The 25,439-nt window shown below is 49.5% G+C and overlaps 1 protein-coding gene across 2 annotated transcripts; it reads left to right on the top strand.

Annotated features, from left to right (window-relative positions):
• Positions 1–2,632: 2,632 nt before the first annotated feature.
• On the top strand, positions 2,633–23,729 carry EIF4E2 (eukaryotic translation initiation factor 4E family member 2). Of its 2 annotated transcripts, XM_084638441.1 has the most exons (8): positions 2,633–2,729; positions 3,991–4,105; positions 4,849–4,983; positions 7,953–8,057; positions 10,335–10,487; positions 10,662–10,798; positions 20,367–20,452; positions 23,256–23,729. In XM_084638441.1, the coding sequence occupies exons 1-7, from the start codon at positions 2,710–2,712 to the stop codon at positions 20,410–20,412; spliced, it is 711 nt and encodes a 236-aa protein (XP_084494567.1). In that variant the 5' UTR covers positions 2,633–2,709; the 3' UTR covers positions 20,413–20,452; positions 23,256–23,729. The 2 variants fall into 2 exon arrangements, with proteins under 2 accessions (XP_084494567.1, XP_084494568.1); XM_084638442.1 differs by lacking the exon at positions 20,367–20,452.
• The last annotated feature ends 1,710 nt before the right edge of the window (positions 23,730–25,439 follow it).

Genomic DNA, 25,439 nt, shown 5'->3' with positions numbered 1-25,439 from the left:
ACCACTGAGAGAAACCTGCCCCCAAATACCTCATAGCCCAGCTGCCAGGGCATTTTCCTGGGATTGGAAGACAGCAGGGCTCTAGGGAAGTCCTGCCTCTTTCCCCACACATGCTCAGAGAAGCAGTCCTGCCTCTGCCAGTGCCAAGCTGCAGAGGCACGTCCAGCATTAAGAGAGCATGTTGCAAAAGCCAGGACATGTGCTAAGACCACATATTTGAAGCCCTTATCACTTTGACAGGTGTGACCTGCTTTCCCCAGCTCGCTGGAAGTCCCTCGGTCACAGATGTGCCTCTCTCCCTGGCAGATGTCAGGCTTCCATCATACAGCGTCCATGTGCTGGAGCTGTTACAAATATTTTTCTTTGCAATTTTTTTAATGCATGTGTGGAGGTTTTTTCCACTTTTCAGCCCTGAAAATCACTGACCCTGGCGGTCCCTTGTAACCCTATGATTCTATGACCCAGCCTTCCCAGAAATTCTTCTCACACATGTCCTAGTAGATGTGGTCACTCTCTGAACTCTTATCCCCTGAAACTAGCTGACTCTACTCTGTCTTCTTTCTCCACCAGCAATATTGTTTATTGTGCCTCTCAGGACTCTGAGGCCAAAGAGTTCAAAAGCGGCCATGGATTTGGGCCGTCTCAGATTTTGGGAGCCCAGTTTGACACACCTAGGACTGAGTTTTTTCAGAGGCACTGAGAATCCAAAATCAGCAGAAGTCATGGGAGCTGTAGACACTCAGGGTCGCTCCAAGATATGCGACCCAAGACAGCTCAAGGAGAGCTGGGCCAAATTTTTTCATGCAAAATCTTTTTCCATTGCAAAATGCAGATTTGGGTTTCGGTCAGCTAATTGTTTTGGTAAGAAGAAAAAAATCAGGAATGTCAAAATAGCTTGTTTGGCATTTCAAAAAGGAAATCTTTTGACTTTTCATTCTGGAAAGGTGTTTTGCTTTGGCAATTCCTCCAATTCTACTTCTGATAAAATGTAAAATCTCTCCCAAAATTGAAACAAACCGTTTCTTTGGTCACCATGAAACATAACCTTTTTTTCTTTGGACATTTCAGCTTGTCTAAAAGTTCGCAACATTTTCATTTCAGGTTGCCCTGAAACAAAATTTCATTCCTGATTATTTTGCCCCCCCCCAACGCCCAGTTCTGCCACCAAACCAAAAAAAATAGTTTTTCACACAGTTCGAACCACAAAGAAGGCACCCCAAGCCCATGGCTGCTCTTGAAAGGTTTGGCCTGACTGCCTCTCAGAGAGACAAGGCGGGTGAGATAATATATTTTATTGGACTGACTTCTGCTGGCGAACGAGGCAAGCGGTTGAGCTGCACATTAGTCCACATACAGCAAGCAGTCACAACCGCAAGCCAATATCACCATCTAATGACCAAAGTTGTTAGTTAAAAATAAGGTTTCTTTTTACTTATATTGACTTGCAAGATTACACACAAGAAGTAACATGGAGTTGTGAGAGGAAAAAAAGATAATCTCTATTATCTAGCAGCATCTGTTTGTCCCTTGGATAATCTAAAAGAAGAGGGAAGAAAATCATTTTTAAATGCGTTTCTGGCCTGAGGTGTTAGCATGAGTTATGCTAGCATATCTTGTAATCATATATATACTGTTATCCCCGGGGTGGGGAGGGCACAGGAGTGAGGATGAAAGGTTCAGAAGGACAGCCAAAGGGGAGCCTGGGCAGAGACCCGGTCAGCACCCACTGCTGCAGCATGCTCCCCAGTAGCAAAGAACCTCCCTACTGTGCTTCTTGCTCCTGCATTGGTGAACGGCCACCGTAGCCAGCCCCAAGAGGAGGCTGACAAGGAGATCTCACGGCTCTGCAGGGTGTGCGTGGATGAAGAGATGCGGGGGAAAGTGCAGCCACAGCCTCAGCAGGAGGAGCCCGAAGAGGGGCTACAACTCGGCGCACGCCAGGCGTATGTGCACCAGGGGCGCCCTGGTGCTGCAGAATGGGCAGGGGTTGGGGCGATGGAGAACCAGGCCCGTGCTCCTGGCTCCATGAAGGAGGCGCCAAATGATGTCCCAAGCATCCCCGGAGCTAATGTGACACGGACTGGCCCTGCCAGGGCCCCTCGGCCTCTGCAGGTGCAGAAAAGTCCTGGTACTTTGTATCGGGGCCAGACACAGGGGTGAGGAAGTGGGTGGAGGCTCCAGCATTTCCACTGGCTAAAGTGGGACGGATCCTGCCACAGGGCAGTGGGGGGGGTTTCCAGTGCTGGCCATGGGTGTGTGTGTGGAAGGCCTGGGGGGCAGGTGCTGGCCGTGGGGGATGAGAGGCCCAAGGTGGGGGCGGGGCGGAGGGGGGCAGGTGCTGGCCGTGGGGGGTGAGAGGCCCAATGTGGGGGCGGGGCGGAGGGGGGCAGGTGCTGGCCGTGGGGGGTGAGAGGGCCGCGGGGGGGGCATGTGCTGGCCGTGGGGGGATGAGACGCGAAAAACCCAGGGACGGGCCCGGCGGGGGGCCGCGCCTCCTGACTTCCGCCACACTCAAGATGGTGGACTGGCTGCCCCCCGCCCCCTAGCCGCGGCGCCCGTCCCGGTCTCGCGAGGACGGCGCGCGCATTCATTGCGCCGTGCGGAAACTTGCGTCGGTGCTGTGGAGTTCCGCCGCTCCCGGAAGTGGCGGAAGGGTGACTGGCGCGGAGCGGAAGTCACTGGAGAGACGGGCGGAGGCGGCGAGCGAGGATGAACAACAAATTTGACGCGTGAGTCTGAGGTGCCCCCCCCTTCCCCCCCGGGCTTGGCTCCCTCCCCTTTGCTCTGCGGGAGCGGGTGGCGGGCAGCGGGTTGTGTAGCCGCCGCCGGGGGCAGCGGCCTCGGGGACCAGACGCCTCTCGGCCAGGGCCAGCCGCCAACGCCAGACGGGGCCCCGGTCAGAGCCTGGCTCCTGTCCCCGCAGCCCGCCCGCTGGCCTGTCCCGGTGAACGGAGAGCTGCGGGCTCCGGCACCGACTGCCACTTCCCCGGTGGGAAGCTCGACCCCCGGCCCTGCCCCGGCGCCACCCTTTCCGCCAAGGCCCCGCACCCAGCCCGCTCTGCCCCCTCCCTGAGCGCACCCCGCCGCGGCCCGGCCTGCTCCGCCCCAGCGCCTCCTGCATGACGCTGAACAGGGGGCGGGAGGCGCGGGGGGGGGGAGGAGCTGATCGACGGGGCCGCTGGGGAGTGCTGAGCACCCACGATTTTTTCCCTGTGGCTGCTCCAGCGGCACTGGGAGACCTGTTTGGTGCAAGATGCTCCCTGGGCTTCAACTGACTAACTCCCCTTAGGCCTGGTCTGTATCTAAAGCATAGGACAACCTGGCTATGATGCTGAGAGGGTGAAAAATTCATCTCCTTGAGAGATGTAGTTGAGCCAGCCTGACCTCCAGTGTAGACACTGCTCGGTTGACAGAAGAATTCTTCTGTTGACCTTGCTACTGCCCCTTGAGGAGTGGATTTACTACAGCAATTGGAAAAGCATCTTCCCTTGCTGAAGTAAGTATCTGTGCTATGGCAGCATAGCTGCGGCTGTGCCATGTATCGCTTGTGGTGTAGACGTACTTTTAGAGACTCAGTCTCTTTTCCATTCCCCAGTTGACGGTTGTCAGTATTAGTTGGTGCATAGGTCCCGAAGTGATGGGTGTGCTATAATTATCTTCAGTGGTACTTCCCTATTTAATGATCTTTCAAACAGATTTCAATGTAGGAAGAAAACCTGTAGTTGTCCTAAAAGTTAATCTGGTTTTTAAGAGTCGATGTGCTTGAGCTTGGGGTTCTTGTTGGCCAAGTGGTCTGTGACAGGGGTAGGGCACATAAGCTTTCTCATGTGGTTCTCCCTGTAAGAATCTGTTGTCAGTAGACTTGCAGCATAGGCTCCATTGTGCCAGCGGTTTGTGCCTCGGGGAGAAGTCAAGTAATATAAGTCTCACTTTTGTAGGATGGCACCTCAGCCATGAAACATGTAAAGCTCATTCTTTTGCCCTTGCCAGTTTGAAAGATGATGACAGTGGGGACCATGACCAGAACGAAGAGAACAGCACACAGAAAGATGGTGAGAAGGAAAAAAATGATCGTGACAAACCCCAGAGTAGCACCAAGAGGAAGGTGAGTTCTTGATGCCCCACTGCCATCATCAAGGGATAATGCTGGCATCTGCATGAGGTCAATCTGTCCCAGTGTAAGGAGTATGTCTAGGAATGCTGTCCTGGCTTAGTGCTGTGTTAGCACCGTGATGGGGAGCCATATAAGCTGTTGGGTAAATAGACTTTGGGTTATGGGTACATGAGCCAAGCTTCAGTATCCTCTCTACTAGTGCAGCCAGAGCTCTTTGCCTAGGAAATTGGGCTCCATATGGAGACGGAAAGCAAAGGTGGACTCTTTCCTCAATCAGATTTTCAGAAAGCCTTGGTTGGGGGGAGCTTCCCATCGCTTTACCAGATCAGCTTTGTGCTTTTTAAACAGTCTGCATTTCTTTGCTGCCAAGGACAAAAGGGAATTTACACAGAGATTAATGCTGCTCCTAAATTGGCAAGAGGGGTTCCTATTGAGAGACGTTCCTCCTGGGACTGAGCTGCAGCCTCTTTAGCACACCCAGTCCTACCAGTTTGGGGAACAAATGTGCTATGGATTTCTAATCTCCTATTTGAATTATAGTCAATTGCTGCCAAACTAATGGTCTGTGTCAAGCTATTAAAGTGAGATGAGATTTTTCTGCGAAAATGAGTCTAAACTGTTCATCTTAGATTGTGATGGCAGCAACGTGTGGGCAGCTAATGCTCTGAATGTAGCTTGTTCAATCTCCTCTTGAGAGAAATATGGGAGAATAAATGAGCTTATCTGTTCCCCAGGCTGTCGTCCCAGGGCCTGCCGAGCACCCCCTGCAGTATAATTATACTTTCTGGTACTCCAGACGAACACCCGGGAGACCCACCAGCTCTCAGAGCTATGAACAGAACATCAAACAGATCGGCACCTTCGCCTCAGTGAGTACATTCCGATTGTTCTACCTTTTTGACTAAACACGATGCAGCTTCTCAGTGTAGCTTTTCTCTATGGCTATGTGTCTGCATGTGTGTACCACGTTTATATACCTACCACCAGACGTAAAGGAGAGCGGTTCATCTGCCTTCATCTGAGTCTCACATTCTGACTCGCCTACAACAGAGGACAGCCCTAAAAGAGACCAGGAAGCAGCACTGCCTTTCCTGTTCTAGAGATTGGTGTCTTTGCTAATAGTAGCAGTGGAAACAGAACTCCCTGAGCTTGTAAGTAATGGCAAGTAAGAAGCATTTCCGTTCTCCTTTATGTCTCGCAGTAGATACGCAGTAAGTCAGGCTCAGGACTTGGCAGGTGGGTAAGAGAGGAAGTGATTTTTCCTATATTTAGAAATATCGAATGGCTGTAACTGATGTGCGAATCATAAACCAAAAGCTTTTCTGTCCACTGCTTCTGGCAATAATGTTGTAGATTCCCATCTACATGCATCCCCTTCATGAATAATATACTTGGAGCAGACATTTGTCTGTTTTACACATGTAAATAGCTGATGGGCTTGTATCTGTTGACGACGTGGTTCCTTGTCTCTCCATGGAGTTGAGGACTGAAAAGCAAAGCTGGGTGGCACTGGCCCTCTGAAATACTGTTATAAAGCCAGGAGACATGGGAAACACATATAGAAATCACTGCCAAATCTTGCAGAAACAGAAATACAATGTCACCATCCAGGCAAGTAACCCTAAATTCAGACCCAGCCACTGTCTTCACTTGTGAATAGTTTCAGAAACACTCTCCAGGATGATCAGGACCGCAGAGGGTACAAGATAAGTAAACTTGTTGCTCCATGAATTTTCCAAGGGTCCCTTTCAGTGTGTTTATTTATCCTGTCCACTTCTGAACTCTCTACTGGACCATTTGAAATGTGAAAATATCCTATTCCAGTCACACAGCTTTGGAGGCAGGTTGTTGAAATAAGTCTATTAGTCTATACATGTTCAGTGTACTGAGGTGTCACATGGGCCTGTCCAGACATCTGGATCATATCATTCCACACACAGGGGGGCAGGAATGGGGAGAAGGCTGGTCATGGGCTGACCCCTAGGACTCATCAGTTTCTCTTACTTCAACAAGTAAAATTTGCTTATCTGCTCTCCCAGCTGTGGAGAAAGGAAACAGGTTTAAATAGTGAGGAACCAGCATAACTGTTCTGCATGTGGTGAGATAGGCAGTAGCTGTCAAACCACTTTAGTTTAAAAAAAACAAAACACTTGTTGGAATGATTTGTGAATTTGATACAAATTCAGTGTAGTTTTGGCCAACACCATTTGGGAGTTGGGGGAGAGGACTCCCCCCTGCACTGCTTTTTTTTTTTTAAAGGAACTAAGAACCTGTGAATCTTTTGCTTTCGCTACAATAAAGAACAAGGAGAAACTTATTGATTCTCCATTGTAGACTGGAAATGACGCACTTTCATGTGGGATAGGAGATATTAGCTTAAGAAAGAAACTTGTTGACAGGCAGGTAACAGTTTTCTGGTGCTAGGTTTCAAGGAGGAGGGAGAATAGGTTTAGGGAAAAGCATCATTTTGAGCGCAAGCCTACTGTGTGTAGTTTTGGCTAAAAATCACTAGGCATTTGCAAATACAAAATTAGCCACTAGAGGGCATATCATACAGTTTGGGGAATCTAATGTCTACACCGTATTTTAATGACAGACTGTATTCAACAAGATTTTTTTCCCCTCATTTCTTGGATCCATAATGAGTTCAGCTCTTGAAAGGGATTTTTCCCCCCTGAAAGATAAGTACAGACATTTTAAGTATAATTCCTGGGCTTAAATTGGTGGCCATACTATTGGGTTTTCTCCTAGTCTTTGTGGCATTGCTCTTGTTCAACTCTTTTGACAGCCCTACCAGAACTTTTAATTAGCTCATTATTGGACAGAATCCTTTAAAATGCAAATGATGGCTTTTTGTATGAAAACAAATCCATCCTTATCTTCTAGCTGGGCCTTATCCTGTGCCATTGAACCAAGTTGGGGAGCTTTACTATTGAATTCAGTGCTTGCAGGATCTGGTCCTAAGTGCTTTATTTAAGGAGAAAACTCTCTGTCATCCAAAACAGCTCAAAGGGCCAGAATAAGGCATTCAGGAAAGTTTTAAGTGTCAAGAAAAACTTTACAGATTTAAAAAAAAACCCACAAAAAATCCCCTAATTCACTGCTGCCTGGGACACTGAAAGTCAATTCAAAGAGTGCTGCAGCAGAAACCAGTGCTCAAAGGGGTTAAAATGTACAGTGGTGGTTAATCTTAGCGGTGACTAGGCAGCCGTATGAATACGCACTTTAAAAGGTGGTTTAAGATCCTAAACTAGCACCAGAATATGTGTATTGTCCTTCAATCACCTATGGTAAAACCCAAACTGTTCCTGTGAGGAATAATTCCAGGAGTTCCCACTGTTGTAGAGAGGAAGGGTATGAAATGCTAATGAGACTCTGTGTAGTGTGGAGAGAACTATCAGTAGCTTACCCCTGTGTTGAAAAGCTTTTCACCACTGGCTGCAAATTGAGGGTGCTTGGGTGGGACTTGTGTATCTCTTCTCGCTCTCCTCCAAAGCAGCCTTCATCCCCCTCGGGTTTTCTTTACACAGATAGACTTTCCTGAATTATTTGGTGTGTCTGTTACGCTCGCAACAGGCCAGACACTAATAATTGGGCTGTGTGCCGGTCACACAGCTGTAACCACTCCCAGAAACACCTGCACAAGCCCTATCAATGCCACTGCTCTGTTTCTGAATGTCCTGAAGGCTACTGTCCTTACGTGCAGTCTGACAGGGAAGCAGCACAGAGCTGCCTCGCTGGAGGGAGAGAGACTGACATTGTGACGCCCCCCTTCTAAAGTGTTGGGAGCCATATTGGATGACTTGTCTTTGACTGCCTGGTGCATGTGGCGTTACAGGTGGAGCAGTTCTGGAGGTTTTACAGTCACATGGTACGTCCCGGGGACCTGACAGGCCATAGCGACTTCCATCTCTTCAAAGAGGGAATCAAACCCATGTGGGAGGTGAGTTGGCGCTCAAGTGTCTGCCTTGTGTTGTTATCAGGAATTTTCTGGCCGAGCAGTGACTGGTCTCCTAGCATTAAATGTCAAGCCAGGCTGTCATTCCGGCTGCAGTTACATTTGTCCTCCTGCAGAGCCCGGTCTCCTCTCACATAGCGGCTACTGACACAACTAATGAGGCACTTGCCCTGCATGCAGAGGAGGGGCGTTCAGGAGCAATGCAAGCTGGCACTCTCCCTGAGACTAAGAAAAATTGCCTCTGGTGATCAGCTGTCTCCAGTCTAAGATGGCAGATTCCAGAGAGACTCCCGAAGCTGCGGCCCAAGAGAACTTGGCTACGTTACTGTGTGCTTTTTTGTGACACATGCACCTTGTTCTGGCTGATTCAGTCAACTGCAGCCTGAATGTAGGAGACCAACTTCTCTCCTTGTGGAAGGAAGAAGCCAGTGGGTGAAAGCTCAGGCACTGAGAATAAACAGAATCATAATAAAGAATCTGGGGGTGGGTTGGGAGGCTTGGATCTGATTTCCTGTCTTCTTTTTCTTGGAGTTCAGCTTGTTTCTTTGTAGTAGTCAGACAGTAGGTCTGCATGGAAATTGCCACACCCGACCAATTTTCCCTCTAGCTTGCTCACCTGTCCCTAACAATGACCAGTACCAGTTGCAGTCTGAGAATTTTATGCCTTGCCATGAGGCACCTAACTGCTACTCTGCCTTGAAGAAATTATTTCTGACCCCAGTTGGCAATTAGTATATGCCCTGAAGCATGGGGATTTATAGCCCATGTTGCCACAAATACTATTCTAATATAAATGTCTATCCTTTTTGGACTCTCCGTAACCTAGATGCTTTCATAAGATGCTGCAGCAGAAGATTCCACCTGTCAGTATTTAAACTTTTTTAAAAAGCATCTTAAAATGGTTCTTTTAATTTCGGGTACCCACTTTGTTCGTGTATTGAGAAAGGAGTAACTTGGAGCTCACTACTACCCTTCGTTTTTCCACTAGTTTCCTTGTGCTTTTTCTCCTTTCTAAATTAATCCTAGTCCACTGTCCTTGTATGGTCATATATAAAATACCACTCCCTGCCTCCGTGTGATGCTAATCCATTACCTGACCCTACCCTACCATCTAGCAGGATATCAGAAGCCTCAATCGTAATGTTTGTGGTTATTTACTGTGCTGGGAGATCGAGCTGCTCATCTGACAAAGGGAAATTAAGCAGCTCACTGAACTGAGGTGCACTCAACCTGAAAGAAAACTGACTCTAACCCACAACTACAAGACCCAATCCCTCACTCCAACCACTGTTCGTTCTGGCCCCGAAAACCTCCTAAGTTCTTCTGATTATTTTCAGCAGTCACATTGGCTCCTTTTTGCTTCCTTGTCCACCTTAGTCAATGTGGAAAGGTCTTCATGGGGTTAAACTAAACTTCCTGCTAAGGACTGACTCCTGGATAGCTCATTTCTTAAGGGGAATGGTCTGTTCTCCCAATCCTGAACATTTGCTCCAAAGGCAATTTGCCTCCCGTCGGTAATCTCCCACATTACTGGAGTTTGTGCTGACTTCGTTTGTCGTCCTTGCGTGTAGCTGTTTTTGCCGCCACCTGCACTGAAATCTTCAGCCTGCATCTGTGATAGCACCAACAGTCATCAGGACTAGGACTGTAACGTCTCCAATCTTACTGTGACTCACTCCAGTACTGGATAGTCTAAGTGAGGGAGCCTGTATTTGTAACAGTTCTCTCTGGTAACTTGCAGAAATAACCTGTTCTCTGCAGTTCTTCCTCTGCCTTTAAGGAGCACTTTACAAACATTTATTCCCTTAACATCCCTGTGATGTAATTAGGTATTCTCCTCCTTTTACAGCTGGGAAAGCTGAATCACAAATTGCGAGGTGACTAGCCTAAGCCTAGAGGGGGAATCAGTGTTCGAGATGGAAGTAGAAGTCAGGAGTTCCTATCCCCTAGTTGCATGTGCAGACCCCCAGATCATGGTGATATGTTGTATCAATTTAACCTGGTTTAGAGTCAGTACAGTGTGAATAGAGGGAAGATCTGTGGAATCTCTGGGGAGAGTCATTGTCTCAAATGTTGCCTGGCATTCAGAATACCTTTGTCATGCCTCCTTCATCACTAAACATGACAATGCTTTAGCATGAACATTCCTTCATTCTGTCCCTCTTGGTCCCATGTGATTGATATTTGCTCATTTGTGAGCTTGTTGTTTTAGCAGCAAAATAGCTGGGAGAAAACGAATCACTTTCTCACCCCTCTTCCCAGGACGATGCCAACAAAAATGGTGGCAAGTGGATTATCCGTCTGCGCAAGGGCTTAGCGTCCCGCTGCTGGGAGAATCTCATTCTGGCGATGTTAGGAGAACAGTTTATGGTGGGGGAAGAAATCTGTGGGGCAGTTGTCTCTGTCCGATTCCAGGTAAGCCTCCATTGGGACTACGTTGGGCATGTGTGCTGACTTGGGGGATGGCATCTGTGGGGCAGTCATCTCTGTCCAGTTCGATGTAAACCGCCCTGCGCACTATCAAGCATATGTTCTGGCTGGAGCGCACAAACACCCATCGGTTTACCCCCCATCATCATTGTTTTGTAGGAGGATATTATCTCCATATGGAACAAGACTGCTAGCGACCAGGCTACAACAGCTCGGATACGCGACACGTTACGCCGAGTGCTTAACCTACCTCCGAACACCATCATGGAATACAAAACGCACACCGACAGCATCAAGTATGTGCGGGGGCAGGGGGAGGGAGCGCTGTCAGTTGAATGTGTGTTGGTTGGAGCAGTTTTCTGTAGGATCCAGGTGCAGAGAAAAGTGGTCACACACACTGATGCTTTGGGGCTGTTATCTGCTAACGATACTGTAAACAGCATGGCCTCAAAAAGCCTCTCGCTGCCCTACTGTTGTTGGGAATATATGAATTTACTAGTAAATCCCTCGGTTTGCCTGTAGCCTGCACTCCTAATCTCTTTCTTAGTGACCCGCCCTGGTCTTCATCTGGGAATGAGCTACCCATCATGGGAAGGGGCTTTTTCGATTAAGAAACAAGATTGCAGTGGGGAACAGTTCCTTTGAATGAGGAGGAATTATGGAGAATAAAATACCAAAGCTAACTGGGATTTATAGAATCATTAAGTTAATAAATGTTCTTGGGAAAGCACTGTGTAAATTTACAGTGCTGTACAACTGATTTCTAATCATAATAAATCTTTATAGTAAATCGTCCCAACCCTTGATAACAGAGGCTTTCTAACAAGACTAGAGGATCATGGTACGTAGAGAGGACAGTTGTATTTTAACAAAGCTCATTATAATTTGCCATGCTAGGCCATTCGGCGGACTTTTATTTCTCAAAGTGTCAAAGAGTTGCTGCATATATGGGTACTAGTCATAAGTAAATAACAATAAACCATTTTCACTGAGGTTTATTATAAACCAGGGTTAGACTAAGAACGTTTCAAAGTTTACATACGCACAAAGAAATTAATAAAGAGAGAAATTCAGTGGAGTAGAGGGCTTTCTAGTCCATCTTGTAACCAAGGGCACAAGTACTTGTTGTTTTATTTTCCTTAGGCTAACCCTGTTTCCATGTCTAAAACTTCCCAGATCTTGGCAAGCCATCCATCCAATTTAAACACCACAGAGCAGTGGTCACAATGACTGGTGAGATCAGCCTAGTTCTTGGTGGGACAAGCGTCTACATCGGGGTGGGCAAACTTTTTGACCCTAGGGCCACATCAGGTACAGAAATTGTATGGAGGGGCAGGTAGGGGAGGCTGGGGGAGGCTATGCCTCCCAAAACAGCGAGGTGTGGCCTGGCCCCTGCCCCCATTCCAGCCCCCCGGAACTCCCACCCCTGACTGCCCCCTGGGACTCCTGCATCCTATCCAAACACCCCTGTTCTCTGCCCCCTGACAATCCCCCTGGGACGCCTTCCCCTATCCAATCCCACCTGCTCCCCACCCCCGGGACCCCCACCCCGTATCCAACCCTCCCTGCTCTCCCCGCCCCACGTTACCCGTGGGGTGGGGGAAAGGGGGTCTCAGTCCTTTCCCTGTGTGTTTCCCCTGCTCGTTTGGCTGCTCTCCCTGGCAGTCGGGCAGGGCTTGCTCCCTGTCTGGGCTTGGCTGCTGGGGACAGGGGCCAAGCATGCTGGAGTTGGAGGGGGGCCCTGACTTGCTCTGCCCCTGTCCCCGGCAGCAGGGCCCAGGCCCCTTGACTGCCCCCCGCAACCCTCCCTGCTCCTCGCCTCCCCCTTGCCGAACTCCCCCTGACCGTGCCGCCCTGGAGCCCCAGGTCTGGCCGCGCTATAGCCGGGCCGCCTGGCCGGAGCTGCAGCCACGCTGCCCAGGCGCTGGGGGAACTGTGACAGGGAGGGAGTGGAGCAGAAGGGGCGGGGCCAGGGGCTAGCCTCCGGCCTGCTCACCACCAGGGAGTTGGGCTGGCTCCTCTGCAAGCCTGTCCTGACCCCGCTCCCTGGCAGGAGCTCAGGGGCCAGTGGAAAGGGTCCCGCAGGCCAGATGTGGTCCGCGGGCCATAGTTTGCCCCCCTCTGATTTACATCATGGAAGCCACAGTTGCTGCATGTTTAGATTGTTGGTCAGCTAGTCATATTACATATTTTTTGTATTAATGTCAAAGAACCTTTCTTTGCCAGAGAACCTCTCCTTGGATGACCACTGGTGTATGGGGATGGAGGGGGAAAGAGATTTTTCTTATTAACCTAAAGCTGTTCCTGACTATTCTGTTGCTAAAAGATCTGACTTGTTTTATTGACTGAATCTCTCATTGGGCTCTGTGAGCCATCTCGCTGTGTAGCAAGCACTCCTCCTGCACATGCTTATGTTAAATGCTTGTGGAGAGCAACATTTCTGTCATGCCTGTTTGATTCCGAGATCTCAGAGGGCTCCTGCAGACCTGCATTTGGCTGTGTTGTGTCTGACCTTTGTTTAGAGACGGCATAGTCTTCAACCTAAGGTTGCGGGACTCTCTGTGGGTGAGGGGACTGTAGAAACTCCTCAGTCACTTTCCCTTCTCTTCTCCCTACCTTCCTCCATGGCTCTGTATAGAAAGGCCCTGCTCTGAGCCAGCATTCCAACTATCGTGGCTGGAGGCAGCTTGGCTGTCTTGGTGAGGGAGAGAGGGTTTACCAAGCGGTGCTTCCAGTGTAGCCATCCCGGCCTTTCCCCGGAGACTGAATGTGCTCTTTCCACAGCATTCCTAGCCTTTGCTGCCCTAGGAAATGGGAATGCATTGCATTGCCCCAGGCTGCTGTATTCTGCCCCTTTGCTCATGGCCCCTTGTCTCTGGATATTGTCCCTTGCATTTGTTCTGCTGACATACAATCCAGGATGCCAGTGTCTGGGAATAACAGGTGTTTGAGGAACAGATTCACTTAAACAGGGCATGTTGTTGACTAGCTCACATTACAGCTGGGAATGATTCTTAAAAGGGGCTAAATTGGCTTGTCTCCTGCTCATTCTGGTGTAGTTAAGAATGCAGGAAGTGAGCTTGCAGCTTCTTGTAAGCAGGGCTAGGCTATTCATTGACTTATCCAAGGGAGAACAAGAACTGATTGCTGTTAGCTAGTTCAAGTCTGCTGCTGTGTGTTTCCAACACAGTCCCAGATCTCCCTTTAATAGTGTTGTTTTCACTGCACAGATTTTGATCTCACTTCCACCGTGTAAATCCAGAATCTGGCCTGTTGTGTCTTGCTTTCATACTGTTTGCATTAGTGTGTAGTTGCTGCTAACAACCAGTTTAATTGCTGCAGTTGTAAACTCTCTGGGTTGGGTGCAGTCTTTGGCAGATTAACAACTCTGTTAGTGTATTACAGCACTGGCTGCAGTCTGACTGTATCTGGCTGAGCTGGTTTGCGTTAGCAGAGTCCTTTTGCTAATAAAGAATCTTTTGCAAACCTGCTGTTATCTTCCAGAAAATCTCACCCTCGTTACCTTCCCTGTCTGTCAAGTCCTGTTGAAATACAAGACTACACTCCACTTATGTTGCACATGTACCATCTGATTTATGACTCTAGGGGGGCTTTCTAGCCATTACTCTATTCTCTCACGCTGTGGCTGTGTTTTATGAGAGGCCCTAATGGACCTGCCCTGCTGGAGATTGTGTCAGGGCCTCCTTTCCAAGTGGTTTCTGGTGGTTTTGTTTGTATGGACTGCACCTCTCCACCGGAGCTCGGCTCACGTGCAGAGTTTGATTGGCATCTCCGCTCTGGGGAGGGAGTGGGTTTCGGGAGAACATGGGCTTTTCTCACAAAAGTGTGTGTGTGTATGTGTGTTTGTTTGTGTAGGGCATTGCCCTTTATTAGCTTTTGACACATTGCAAATGAACATCTCTAGAAATCTCCAGCATGTCCCTCACTGCAGTTTCTGGGCCCTGTGGGGCAGGATTTATATATTACTTGTGTGACATTAAATGTACATATTAAACTTATTTTATACACCCCAATTCTTCCAGCCACTCAGAGGTGACAAGCCCCTCTGCTGCTGAAGGTACTGATGCTGCCACGTTGGTTAGAAAAGAATCGGTTGTACCCCTGTCGTTCAGAGGGGTTGTTCTACACACCATTCTTCCTGGGCTCTGGCCGTGTTTTTAGCTAGATAAGTGGATCTTTCAGAGCCTTTTTCCTGTGTCCCTTCATTCTCATGCTTATGATTTTGAGAAACGTCCTAAATCCCAGCAAGTAGTAGGGTCCATTTGTTTCCATATCATTAGAAGAGCTAGACCAGTCCCTTGCAGCATTGCGTAAGTCCTCGGACCTGCAGTACCATAGACATCAGTGCTGGTCTCCTTTGAAATGCATGTGGCATTGCAGTAGCGGTCTTGTTTTAATGGATGGGGAGAACGTCTCTTACTGTTCCCCAAGAGCTCTTCCTTTTAGCTGTTGTTCTTCAAAACCTGTAATGCTTGGAGAGTTGAGGGAAATTCTGTTGTACCTCTGCAGCCATAACTGCTCCTGTCACCCCTAGGTGTTTTAAACAACCGAGTGAGACGTGGTCCCCAGCCCATTAACCCTGCACCTGGCACAGCCTGGGAATAAAAGTGGATTCTTGACAGTTGCACCCTTCACTTGGCACTTCCTGGCTTTTGAATGTTGTCCCCTTCCCATTACCTTGTTACAACGGAGGCTGTGCCATTTTCCAAGGGAGTGAGGGATTGGCCACCAGCACAGTAGCGTCTGGCGTAAACTACTGCAAATATTGACCCTGGTAGTGGGTGAACCTGGAGCTTGTTGGGGTCAGTGGTGCATTTAGGGAGAACTGGCTGCTGTAGTTGTGGGACATTTGTTTGTTGGTTTAGCAGGGTTCCTTCACTGACCCATATGTTTTCCCCCATGTCTACCCCCAATCCTTCTTTCCAACTCATGCTGTGTGTTCGGGTGGCTGTTCCCACCAGCACCACGCAGTCAGCGACCCAGGGTAATGTAGGAGTGATACCCCCCGAGAGAGGGGAACATATTCCTTGTGTGGCCGCACAGCAGACTTCTGCAGAGCCAGCGGGGCTGGAAATAGTTTTAAGTGACTCTGGAGTATCCTGCCAGAGCTTTGAGCAGGGCGGCTTTTCTGAAAACAAAGCCCCTGTTTGTAGGTGGCTGCTGCTGCAGTGGGAGCTGAGCAGGGTATAAAACTCTGCCTTCCCTTCGGAGTCGGCACTGAGAAATACTGGAACTACTCGAGTCAATTGGAAGAATGGCTGATCTTCTTAGTGCTGGCATCAGGTCTTTGTCACTGCAGACACTTGGAGAAAATAAAAGGTCTGAGGTTAGCGAGATGATGAGCAGATACAGAAGGGAACAGAGGGAGGGTTCTGCGGTGTAGGGAAATGAATTACGTGGTTATGTAGAGCCCCACAGGACACGCACGGGGAACTAGGTCTTGGATCCACTGGAGACTGCTGGAAAGTGAAATCCCCACAGAGTTTAGCGCTGTTTGGCCAGGAAATCCTAGCAGAAACTGATTCTATGGGAAAGTGCAACGGCAAGTCAGTGGGCTTCGTGTTTGTGGGGGGCATCTCCTTTGCCGCCACATCAGAGCATAGCTAATTCTACAGCTCATTTGACCCACTGGGAGGCCCATTTCCATCTGCTCACAATTTCTCGAGAGCACGCTGGGAAATGAAATAGCTGAACGCTGCAGCCACTTCTACGATTGTCTCTTTACACTGCACTGAATGGGACCTGCCCCCAGGGCCTCTAATTTTTAGCCCTGTTCTTACCATTATGCAGCTGCTTTTGTGGAGGGTCTGTGGAAGGGAACCTGTAGAAATCCGCACTGGACTGACACATGCCTTAGTCTGGTCACGTGTCCAGATGTATGCATTGCTCTGTACTACTTCCCATCGGGCCTAGGAATAGAACCGTGGAGGGCAGCGACAGTCCAGGGCTAAAGATTGCTTCCTTTTGTCTTGAGCGTCTGCAGCAATGGCTCACTTCAGTTATCCCTCCATCCTCCAATCCCAGCCAGTAGATTCTGCAAGTTTAAAGAACCCTTTCTTAACACTAGGTTTTGAAATGGCGGTTCTGCCGCTAGGGTCCGTTCTGTAGCATCACAGCGCATGTCAGGGGTGCGGGCAATTCTGAAAGGTTCCTTTCTTTTGGTGGGTTGTCTTTGTCATCAGAAAAGTGACTAAAATGGAGCTATTCCGCATTTCTTCTCAGTGAGCCCAGCTCAAACACGTTCATTTCAAAACATTGCTTTGTCCCTAGTTGCCAGGGTGGCAAATGTCACCTGAGATCTGAAAAATCAAATTCTGGTCTAACTAGTTTACAAGAGCAAGAATCCTTCTTAGAAGATGTGGGATCTGTCTCCAGCTCTGCTACAAACTTCCGGGGTGACCTTGAGCATGTCACTTAATTTCAAGTGCTTCCATTTCGCCACCTGTAAAATGGTGGTAATCCCAAATGTTAAGGATAAATTCATTTAATGTTTCTGTGCTGCTCAGATACCATGGTGAGGGGCATAAAAATGCCTATAAATAAAAATATCCTTACACTGTGGCACTGTCTGCCTCTGGCCCTGCCATAGGCCATAAAGATTCTGCAAGCAGAATTCAACGGGCAGCCTTGATGATGTAGGACACAAACTAGATGGCCGCTCACTCTACCCTGGCTGCAGAAATGTGTCAGGGGCGAACAAAACTAGAGAGGTGGTTTTATCAGTAAAGTCAGCAGATCTCTTTAATGCTAATAGCACTATAAAAGGTGTGGTGTTTTATCACTTCAGATCCTTTGCCTGAAGAGTTTCACTCTAAAGCTGTGAGCAGGACTCGGGAGGTAGCAATACAGCATGGATGCTGTTGTCAAGGTGTCTTAGAATTTGCTGATTTGAAGGGGATGGTGGGTGCTAGGTTCGTCGGGGTAAGGAACTTGTTCCCAAGCACGTTGGGGTGGTGGCACGAGAAGGGGGCAGTTGGGAAAGAGGCTTGTGGGGTGGACATATCCGGGCTGGGAGGTGTGAAGGAAGGCTGATGGGCAGACAGGGGGCTGTGGGCAGCTTCCAGATGGAGGAGCAGATGGGGGGAGCCAGGGAGCACCCACGAAGCCAGGGTGCTGTGTAAGAAGGGCCCATTTTTGTTACCTTTTTGATAACTACACTCTGAATTCAGATGAACATTTGTGGGTTCCGCAGATCCTGGTGTCACACTCAGCCCAGGCAGTGCTCTCAGTAGTCCTGTCTCTGAAAGATCCCCAGGTTGCATAGTCCTGAAGGAAGGTGCTCCCTGGGTGTACGTAAGGAGGGAAGATCTCAGGGGCTGAGCAGATTCTTGGGTGGGGCCCATCCACAGCATGCAGCCCCCTCAGGGGAGGGAGTAGGCTTTTTTCCTCTGGTGTAACTTACACATCTCTTTCCATGCTGTTGCCTTCCCTGTGATGAGCCCTTAGCACAGGGGCCTCCTGAGCAGCAGCTGCTATGCCTGTCCAAATGGAACCGTGAGTCTGTGCGTAAACATCCACGAGAGGCCACAGGCAGGCCCTGTTCCACAGTCGCTCGTGTTTGGTTTTGGACTGCAAGTAGCACCTGCACCCCTTCCCCCCCCCCCCCCCCGCGGCCAGGTGGCCGCAGAAACGGTTAGTGTGCTGCCCCCTCAGGACGGCGCTGGCTGCTGTGATACGTTCAGCAGCGCTGACCCTCGCATTCCCTTTGTTTGGGAGGCTTCGGATCAGAGGTCGGACTCCAGTTGTGCTCATTTAACATCAGGCAGTGGTGTCTGTCTCTCTGATGCTGTCATCCCAGGGAACCACGTCCGTCACTCACCCATCCTAACAAAGGGAGTTCTGGGAGACAATGATGAGATTGTGAGCTCCCAGGCAGGGGAGAAGAGAACGGATAGAAAACAAGTCAGCTCTACACAACAGCCTCCTTAATTAACTCCTGTCACAACTAGAACTAAGGGCATGTCTACACTGCAATGCAAGATCCGTGGCTGGCCCAGGTCAGTTGATCCAGGCTTGCAGGGCTCAGGCTGAGGGGCTATACAATTGCAGAGTAGATGCTTGGGCTGGAGCCCGGGCTTTGAGACCCTTTGAGGGGGAGGGTCCCAGTACCCAGGCTCCAGTCCGAGCCCAAACGCGCTAGCTGACCTGGTTCTGAGACCTGGTGCTGAGGGTTTGGTACCGCAGTGTAAACATACCCGAAAGGGCACCCTCAGCAGTCTCCAAAGAGGCCACCGGCTGAATGGGCCATGGAGGCTGAGTTCCCCTTTTTCCCCAGAAGCGTGGTCACTGCGTGTCAGGCCTGAGGTTCATTGATGGGGTGATCTTGCTACTCCTGCCATATGAGGTCCAAGCCAGGACCTTAGCCTCAAGGACTGTTCACCTTTCACCACTGCTGCGGTGGTTGTCAGAGGGATCTATCCATGTCATGTTCAGAGAGGGGGAATGCTTTTTTTAGGAGCGATCAATGTCACAACCTCCAAGAGGTAAGGTGTGTTGGGAAACCCTGCTTGTATTGGGCCAGTTCCCCAAGAGAAACTAACTAGAAATGGGGGGGAAAAAATCTCATGGCAGGGTATGCAGCCATCAAACACAGCCAGAAAAATATCTGGGATGAACCCTTGCTGGTAAGCCCTGGCCAGGGCTTTGGGCAGTGCTTTTACCAGGCAAGAGCAGTTGAAAATGTAGCCTAAAGATTTTATTGCTGAAGAGTTAATGCCCTCAGGAGCTTACAGCCTGGCTTTTAGGCACAGGTCATGTAAATGCATTGGGAGACTCCCAGAGTCCGGTGATAACACGGAGTCTTCTGTGTTATCTGGAGTCTTGTGGGGGAGGAGGCATTGAACTGTCACAAACTCACTACAGAATAAGTGAACTCTTAGGTTGCTGGTAAATGTTTGGCTTTTGGTCTGAAAATTAGTACTGGAGGCAGAATCATGGAACGGAATCAGATTTTACAACTGAAATGGGTTGCTTCTAATCGACCATGCCCCCATGGATTGAGTGAAATGGCATGTACTATAGCAATAAGCTCAGTATTCGGGGGCACTGAGATACAGAGCTCCTTGATGTGTCTGATCTCAGATAATAGTTATGCTCATGTTCACCTCAGCATCTTTTCCCTGGGAGACCCTTCAATATGCTGTCTCTGTAAAACAGACAGTCATTTTTCAGTCTGCTAACTTTGTCCATAACAGATTCTTCGCCAGGGAATGGAACAGTAGGCCTATCCCTGTAACTTATTTGAAAACATTTTCATTGCAAATAGCTGTCGTTTTTTAGCGTAGGTGTCATTAACTGAGCAGGCTTATGATAGGAAATGAGGCTCCCTCTCTAATAACAATTGGAATCTGCAGCCTGGTCAAAGAATGGTCTAATCACTAAGCCGTACGGCATGAAAAGCAGTGTATTTCTGGGGGATTACAGCGAGCCCTGATATGTGCTGGAGAGTGAGGCCACAGACTGGGTGAATTTAACCAGTCAAGGAACATGATGATCCTCCAGAAATACACAACCCTGGGTTATTTTATTAGGAATAGGAAATGGCAATTCTAGTCTAAAAACAGCTCAAGGGTCCCACCTTGTATCTGGTGGGTATTAACCTGCTATGATGTCACCGGCAGCCAATCAGAAAGCTTCATGTCTGTGCAGAACTTTAAAGCTGCCTCATGCTGTCAGATGTCTGGCTGTGTTTTAAGGATGCTTCTGTCCACTAGGCCCTGGTGAGAACATTGCCTTGCTCTCAGAATGGCCTTTCAAACGCCACTGAATGTCTCTGCGCTCGTTAAAAGTTAAGAACCCTTTGATCTGAAGTGCTGTTTTTTTTTTCCCCCTCTGGCTTACCAGGGCCTGGGAGGAGTTTCATGGCCTGGTGAACAGCAGTGGTCGCTGATCGCTGATCGAACGCTCCCCCTCTCTCTGTCACACCCAGGGTAGGGCCTCATCTTTCTTCTTACATGACTTTATGGCATACCTCTCAGCTTGCCCGCGTTCATATGGGGACAACACTCCACAGCAGACCTGAATACCTTCTGGTCTGGCGTCAGTCCCATCACTATTAGCTGATTTGCTAAAGTCCAAACTCAGCTTTGAATCAAAAGGCACTCGTAATCTCACCCTGGGAAAAACTGCTCACTTGGCGTTTGTAGCCAGGACGCTGTCAGCCAGTTAGCCAATGCATCCCCTGTTGGCAAGGCAGCTGTGTCCCGGTGCCTCGTCGGCTGAGAGGTATGGCTTCAGCTTGTTTGTATTGTCTAGAGTTGGCGCTCGGAAGTGGAGTCGTAATCTGAAACGAAGAGCGTACCTGTAACACAGCTTGGTAACGGCGTCTCCAGCTTGGCAGGCCTTGCTCTTGACCGAGGGCTGAGGTGGAAGAGCTAGACTGTGTCAATAAAGGCTTGTCCATGAGGGATGCGCAGTAGGTACTATATTTAAAAATAGTACTTGCTGTGGCTAACAGGATGAGAGTGCCTACAGCCCCTCTGTTAATGGCAACCCTGTGCAGGGAAAATAGCTAGGTACAGTTGTCCATCTTATGACCAACATCATTTTCACACTCTGGTCCACGTACGGGATTGTGGGTGCCTTACTGTTAAGGGGGCAGAGTGCTACCAGAGTGCTACTTAGTGACTAGAGGTGTCTTCCGTTGTCAAGATGCTGTAGACAAGCTGGATCGCTGTCAAGCAATCCCTCCTCTTGCAGTGTATCCCAGTGTGGTACACAGTAATGTTCCCAAAGGGGATGTGTTGCAAGCTCCTAAATCCCACAAAGCCGCATATGTGACAGCTGCAACTCAGACCGGCTTCCGGAGTTCGTTGGTAATCCCGATTCTGCCACCGTCTCGCTCTGTGGCCTTAGACAAACATTGTTTGGATAAACCCTGTGGCCTTGGGCAAAACGGAAGAGCGTTCTTTTTTTACCTACCTCACAGGATTGACTGTTGGGGAGGGTTAATGAGATGATGCTTGTGAAGTGCTACATAAGCACTTAGTAACGTTTTATTATTAGAAGACATTCAAACGACCTTCCAAAGTAAAAAGCTCCCAGCACAGGTTGTGAAATGCCAACCTTAGAAGACAGTAAATGTGCCAAGTGCATTTGACTATGTGGGGAATGTTGATTTAACTTTCTTAATTGCATGGAGTTGCCTACCCTGGCCAGAGGAGAGTAGAGGCAAGAACAAATATAGCGTAGTCCACAAAGAAACACGTTAGGGACCATACAATACTGGGGGATGGTGAAAGAAAGTGGAACGGCAGTACTCCACCAAAGCAAGAACTAACCCAGCGATAGGAGTCCCACCGAAACCTGCTTTCGAGGTCGATGCTTTGCTGTCTGTGTGTTTGGCATGGGCTAGGGCGCAGCAGTAATTGAACTCTGGATTCGAGAAGAGTTTAGACCCATGTTCCCAAATGGCCACGCAGCCCAATTCTGCCATTAGAGCGCTCAGGAGTAGAATGGTTACCACTCTTTTTCTGACGGTGACCTCCAAGCATGTGTCTAAGTAATAGCAGGGAAAGTACTTACTGCCCCAAATCGCAGAAGGGCATTCGGCATGCAATCACCTTTAAATTCACTACTTTCAGGTTGCCCATAGACACACCAGCCTGCCCCACTGGGATATCCCAGCATGCACCATGCTGTGATGTCACAGCCACCACATGGCTCCTTAGCAGCACAGAGGTTGAAGAAACATTTCACAGTCCTACAGTATACTGCCACGCCTTTGGGCTGCCTGCATTCCCCAGCAAGGGGAGCTCTGCTGGCCTGCTATGATGCATGCTTGGGTGTCACTCGTTTCAGGTGCCCCAAAAGTCTGTTCTGAATGACCCTGTGCCCTGCTACTGTTGTGGGAACTCTGCCCATTGCCATGCAGTTACAGAACCTGCCTTCTCAACAGGTATCCCTCCCTCCCCTCCAACTTCCCTCCTGTCCGAAAGGTCCCTCTAGAAACCTGACATTATGACGTGTCCATCGCTGTCAGCCCCGCTCTAGCAGTCGCCTGGGTTGCTGCTGCTGAGGGCGGTCAGAAAGCACCACCGCAGAGGCTAACCATCGGTTTAGGTTATCCGTGACCAGGCCATGTGCCCCGAGCGAAGACGGACAAGGGGCTGATCCTGCAGCAGCAGGGGTACTAGTCACACAAGGAAGGGCTGCAGGATTGGCCCCTCTGTGTTCGAACTCTGAGAACTTCCCTTCCAGGGTACGGGATTTTTAAGGTAGGGCGCATTTGGTGCCTAACCTTCTTGCCAGTCCCTTTACAAAGAGACCCCTGGGTTAGGGGCTAAAGGCAGGAGAGCTAAGAGCACAGATGCTAAACAAAATGACTTGTCACTCGTTTGAGAGCAGAATAGATGTATGGGAAAGAGACCCTGCAATGAGCCAACTTAGTCCAGTCCTGAAATCTACCAAGCTAGTTGTGCAGGTCTGACACCCCCGTTACTAGCAATAATATCCTGTCTGTTTCCGAATGGATGAGGATGAAACCAGGATCTTCTCATTTTCCCTCTAAGTATACTAGCGATTGGTAGCAGCTTGGAATAAACAGAGACGCTGTTTGGGTGTAGTGTGGATGTTTAGCGGTTAACTAGAGGTGATTTGGGAGGTGAACGTGAATCAGGTGGGTTGTTGCTTGTTGCCCTCAGTGTGGTGGGACCGGTCAGGCTCTGTGTCTGTATCTGGGGCTATGTACTTACCTACGTATTAAACTTCTCATTCTCTCCCCCTCTCTTCCAGGGATAATTCGAGCTTTCGAAACACCAAAATCACATTGTGAGAACAAGGCTGGTGGTAAATTCCTCTCTTGGTGTGAACCCGCTGAGAGGTCTCCATCCGTGCCCTGCCATTTCTGGAGGGCCGCGCAGGCTGGATTGACCACGCCACCCTTTTGCACTCAACCCCAGAGGAAGGATTTCATTCAAAGCCCTTCTGCATCGGTGACTAATAAGCGGCTGACCTGGTCACACGAAACTCTTTGCAATGGCAGGGCAGGAGGCCGACTTTTCAGTTATCAGAGCGCCCTCCCCGTGCCTCCTTCAGCACTTTCTCTCCTCTTTCCATACCCTGTGCAGAGGATATTGTGATCCCATGCGCTCGTGCTGAGGGGTACCAGTATTAATGAATCTCTGCGGTCAGGAGAGATGACCCATTGGTTTGCAAATGCCTCCTTTCAGCTCTGCCAATAAATTATTGGGTCTCTGTTTCTTTCAATCTCTCTGGCTTGGTTTGTTTAAGAATAGCTGGGGTGGCGATTTTCTAGCTTGGCATCTCCTCCTCTGCCCTTTCACCCCAGAGAGGGGGCCAGCCTGCCTCCTTCCCCTTCCCCATCAACCACACAGGAACTGTCCCAACAAAGGGCTGGCTTTGCAATCTGCTCCTCTAGAGGAGGAGTGGAGGGCAGCCCTGCCATAACCCCACAGTATTCATTGCAGTCACAGCAGGGATGACTTCAGCCTGAGGTGTTTACCTATAAAAGCACAGGCTCCGTACCAAAGATTGGTGAATTATAACAATGCCTGGGATGGGTCTAGGTTCCTGCCACCTAGTCAGGCTCTTACAGGTGCTCCTGCCCGTGCCACCATCGTACATGTCAATTAGCTGTCCCTTAAATGAGGAGAAGGAGGGGCTTCCGAGGCCTTAACTGCCTTGACTCCGGCTGTCCGGTGACCCTGCAGGACGTCATAGGTGGAAAGATCAAATGTGGTGTGGGATTAGGGAAGAGCCCCCTCTCCTTGCAGCCAGGGTGGGGGGGGCTGGAGGAGCAGCAGCTGAGTTCCTGCTCTGTCGCTGGGGGCAACCCAGCCTGGAGCTGCCTTCCAGCATTAGCCCGTGTCTGAGAGCAGGCCAGCAGGATGGGTGGAAAAGGCTGTTAGGGGACCTGGGGATGGGAATGACACTGCTGCCACCCTAGCTTTAGGCCAGTGGTGATCTTGCTCACCTGGGAACGCACCCTCTGATTCCACAGCAACTAAGGGAGTGGATTATTTCCTCTGGTTAGTGCTGTATCCAAACTCAGTTCTGCTCAGGAACAGCTCCTGCCTTTTCCCCTCCTCTTCGTCCTGGAGCCCACAGACTTGAATTTTGGCAAAAACTGCTGTTCCCCAGTCAGCTGGAATTTGAGCCTCAGTCAAACTGGAGGAAAGGACTTTGTTAGCCAGTCTCTTTCACACAGTGCGCAGTGACCCAAAGACCTGGAATTCAGGAGTCAAGGCAGATAGATGCTGGATTTTCCTTGCTGACTGCAGAGGTCTTCAGCCTCTTAACCTTCAGTTAGCCTCAGAACAGCACAGTCTAGGGTGAGGGATCTTAGAAAATCTTGCTCTTCCTTCCAGAGTCACTTTACATCATCCCACGCTCTGGGAGAGTCACGCCTGGAATTCCTCAAAGCGCTCAGGGGGCCGGGGGTGGGATGGATAAAAAACAGTTACTGTTGTTCTGACCAGGCTGCGTGGCCCTGCACAGGGTGGCTGGATCAGGGTGGAAGACGTAAAAATCCCCAGCTGCTGGCTTTCCGTAGGCGAGACAGTGGGAGGGATAGCCCTTCTCTCTGTAGCTGTGCTTTTCAGGGCACCTTGTCCCCTCTCACCTCTTGCTGCTTGTTTACCCACCACCAGTTGCTAGGGCATCTCTTAAACAATGGATCCAGTCCAGATGCAGCTTGTTTTGCCTGATACTACCGGGTAGCATACCATAGCTGCAGCACTTAAAATGCTCCTTTTGAAATAATACTCTGTCCTGGTGCCTTCAAGGTTTGTAAGGGGGGATTTATTCTCAGTCGTAATAAGATACTCCTCTGAGCCACATTGTGTTAAGCTTTCTGCAGATGACAGCACTTAAGGTTTTAGTCTCGTTTCCACTCCCCGCGATGCGCAGAGCCCAGTGTTGCTATTTTATGTGTTTTCAGACTTTTCCCCTCGGACG

This window comes from Lepidochelys olivacea, assembly GCF_965140295.1.
Source record: "Lepidochelys olivacea isolate rLepOli2 genome assembly, chromosome: 9".
NCBI lineage: Eukaryota > Metazoa > Chordata > Testudines > Cheloniidae > Lepidochelys > Lepidochelys olivacea.
Note: the sequence above shows the minus strand (reverse complement) of the source record. Positions and strands in the feature narration are given on the sequence as shown.

Coding starts and splice junctions, on each gene's coding strand:
- EIF4E2 (XM_084638441.1), top strand. CDS start 2,710: ATGAACAACAAATTTGACGC. Junction 10,488..10,661: donor TTGTCTCTGTCCGATTCCAG/GTAAGCCTCCAT, acceptor ATTGTTTTGTAG/GAGGATATTATCTCCATATG. Junction 10,799..20,366: donor ACGCACACCGACAGCATCAA/GTATGTGCGGGG, acceptor CTGGCTTACCAG/GGCCTGGGAGGAGTTTCATG.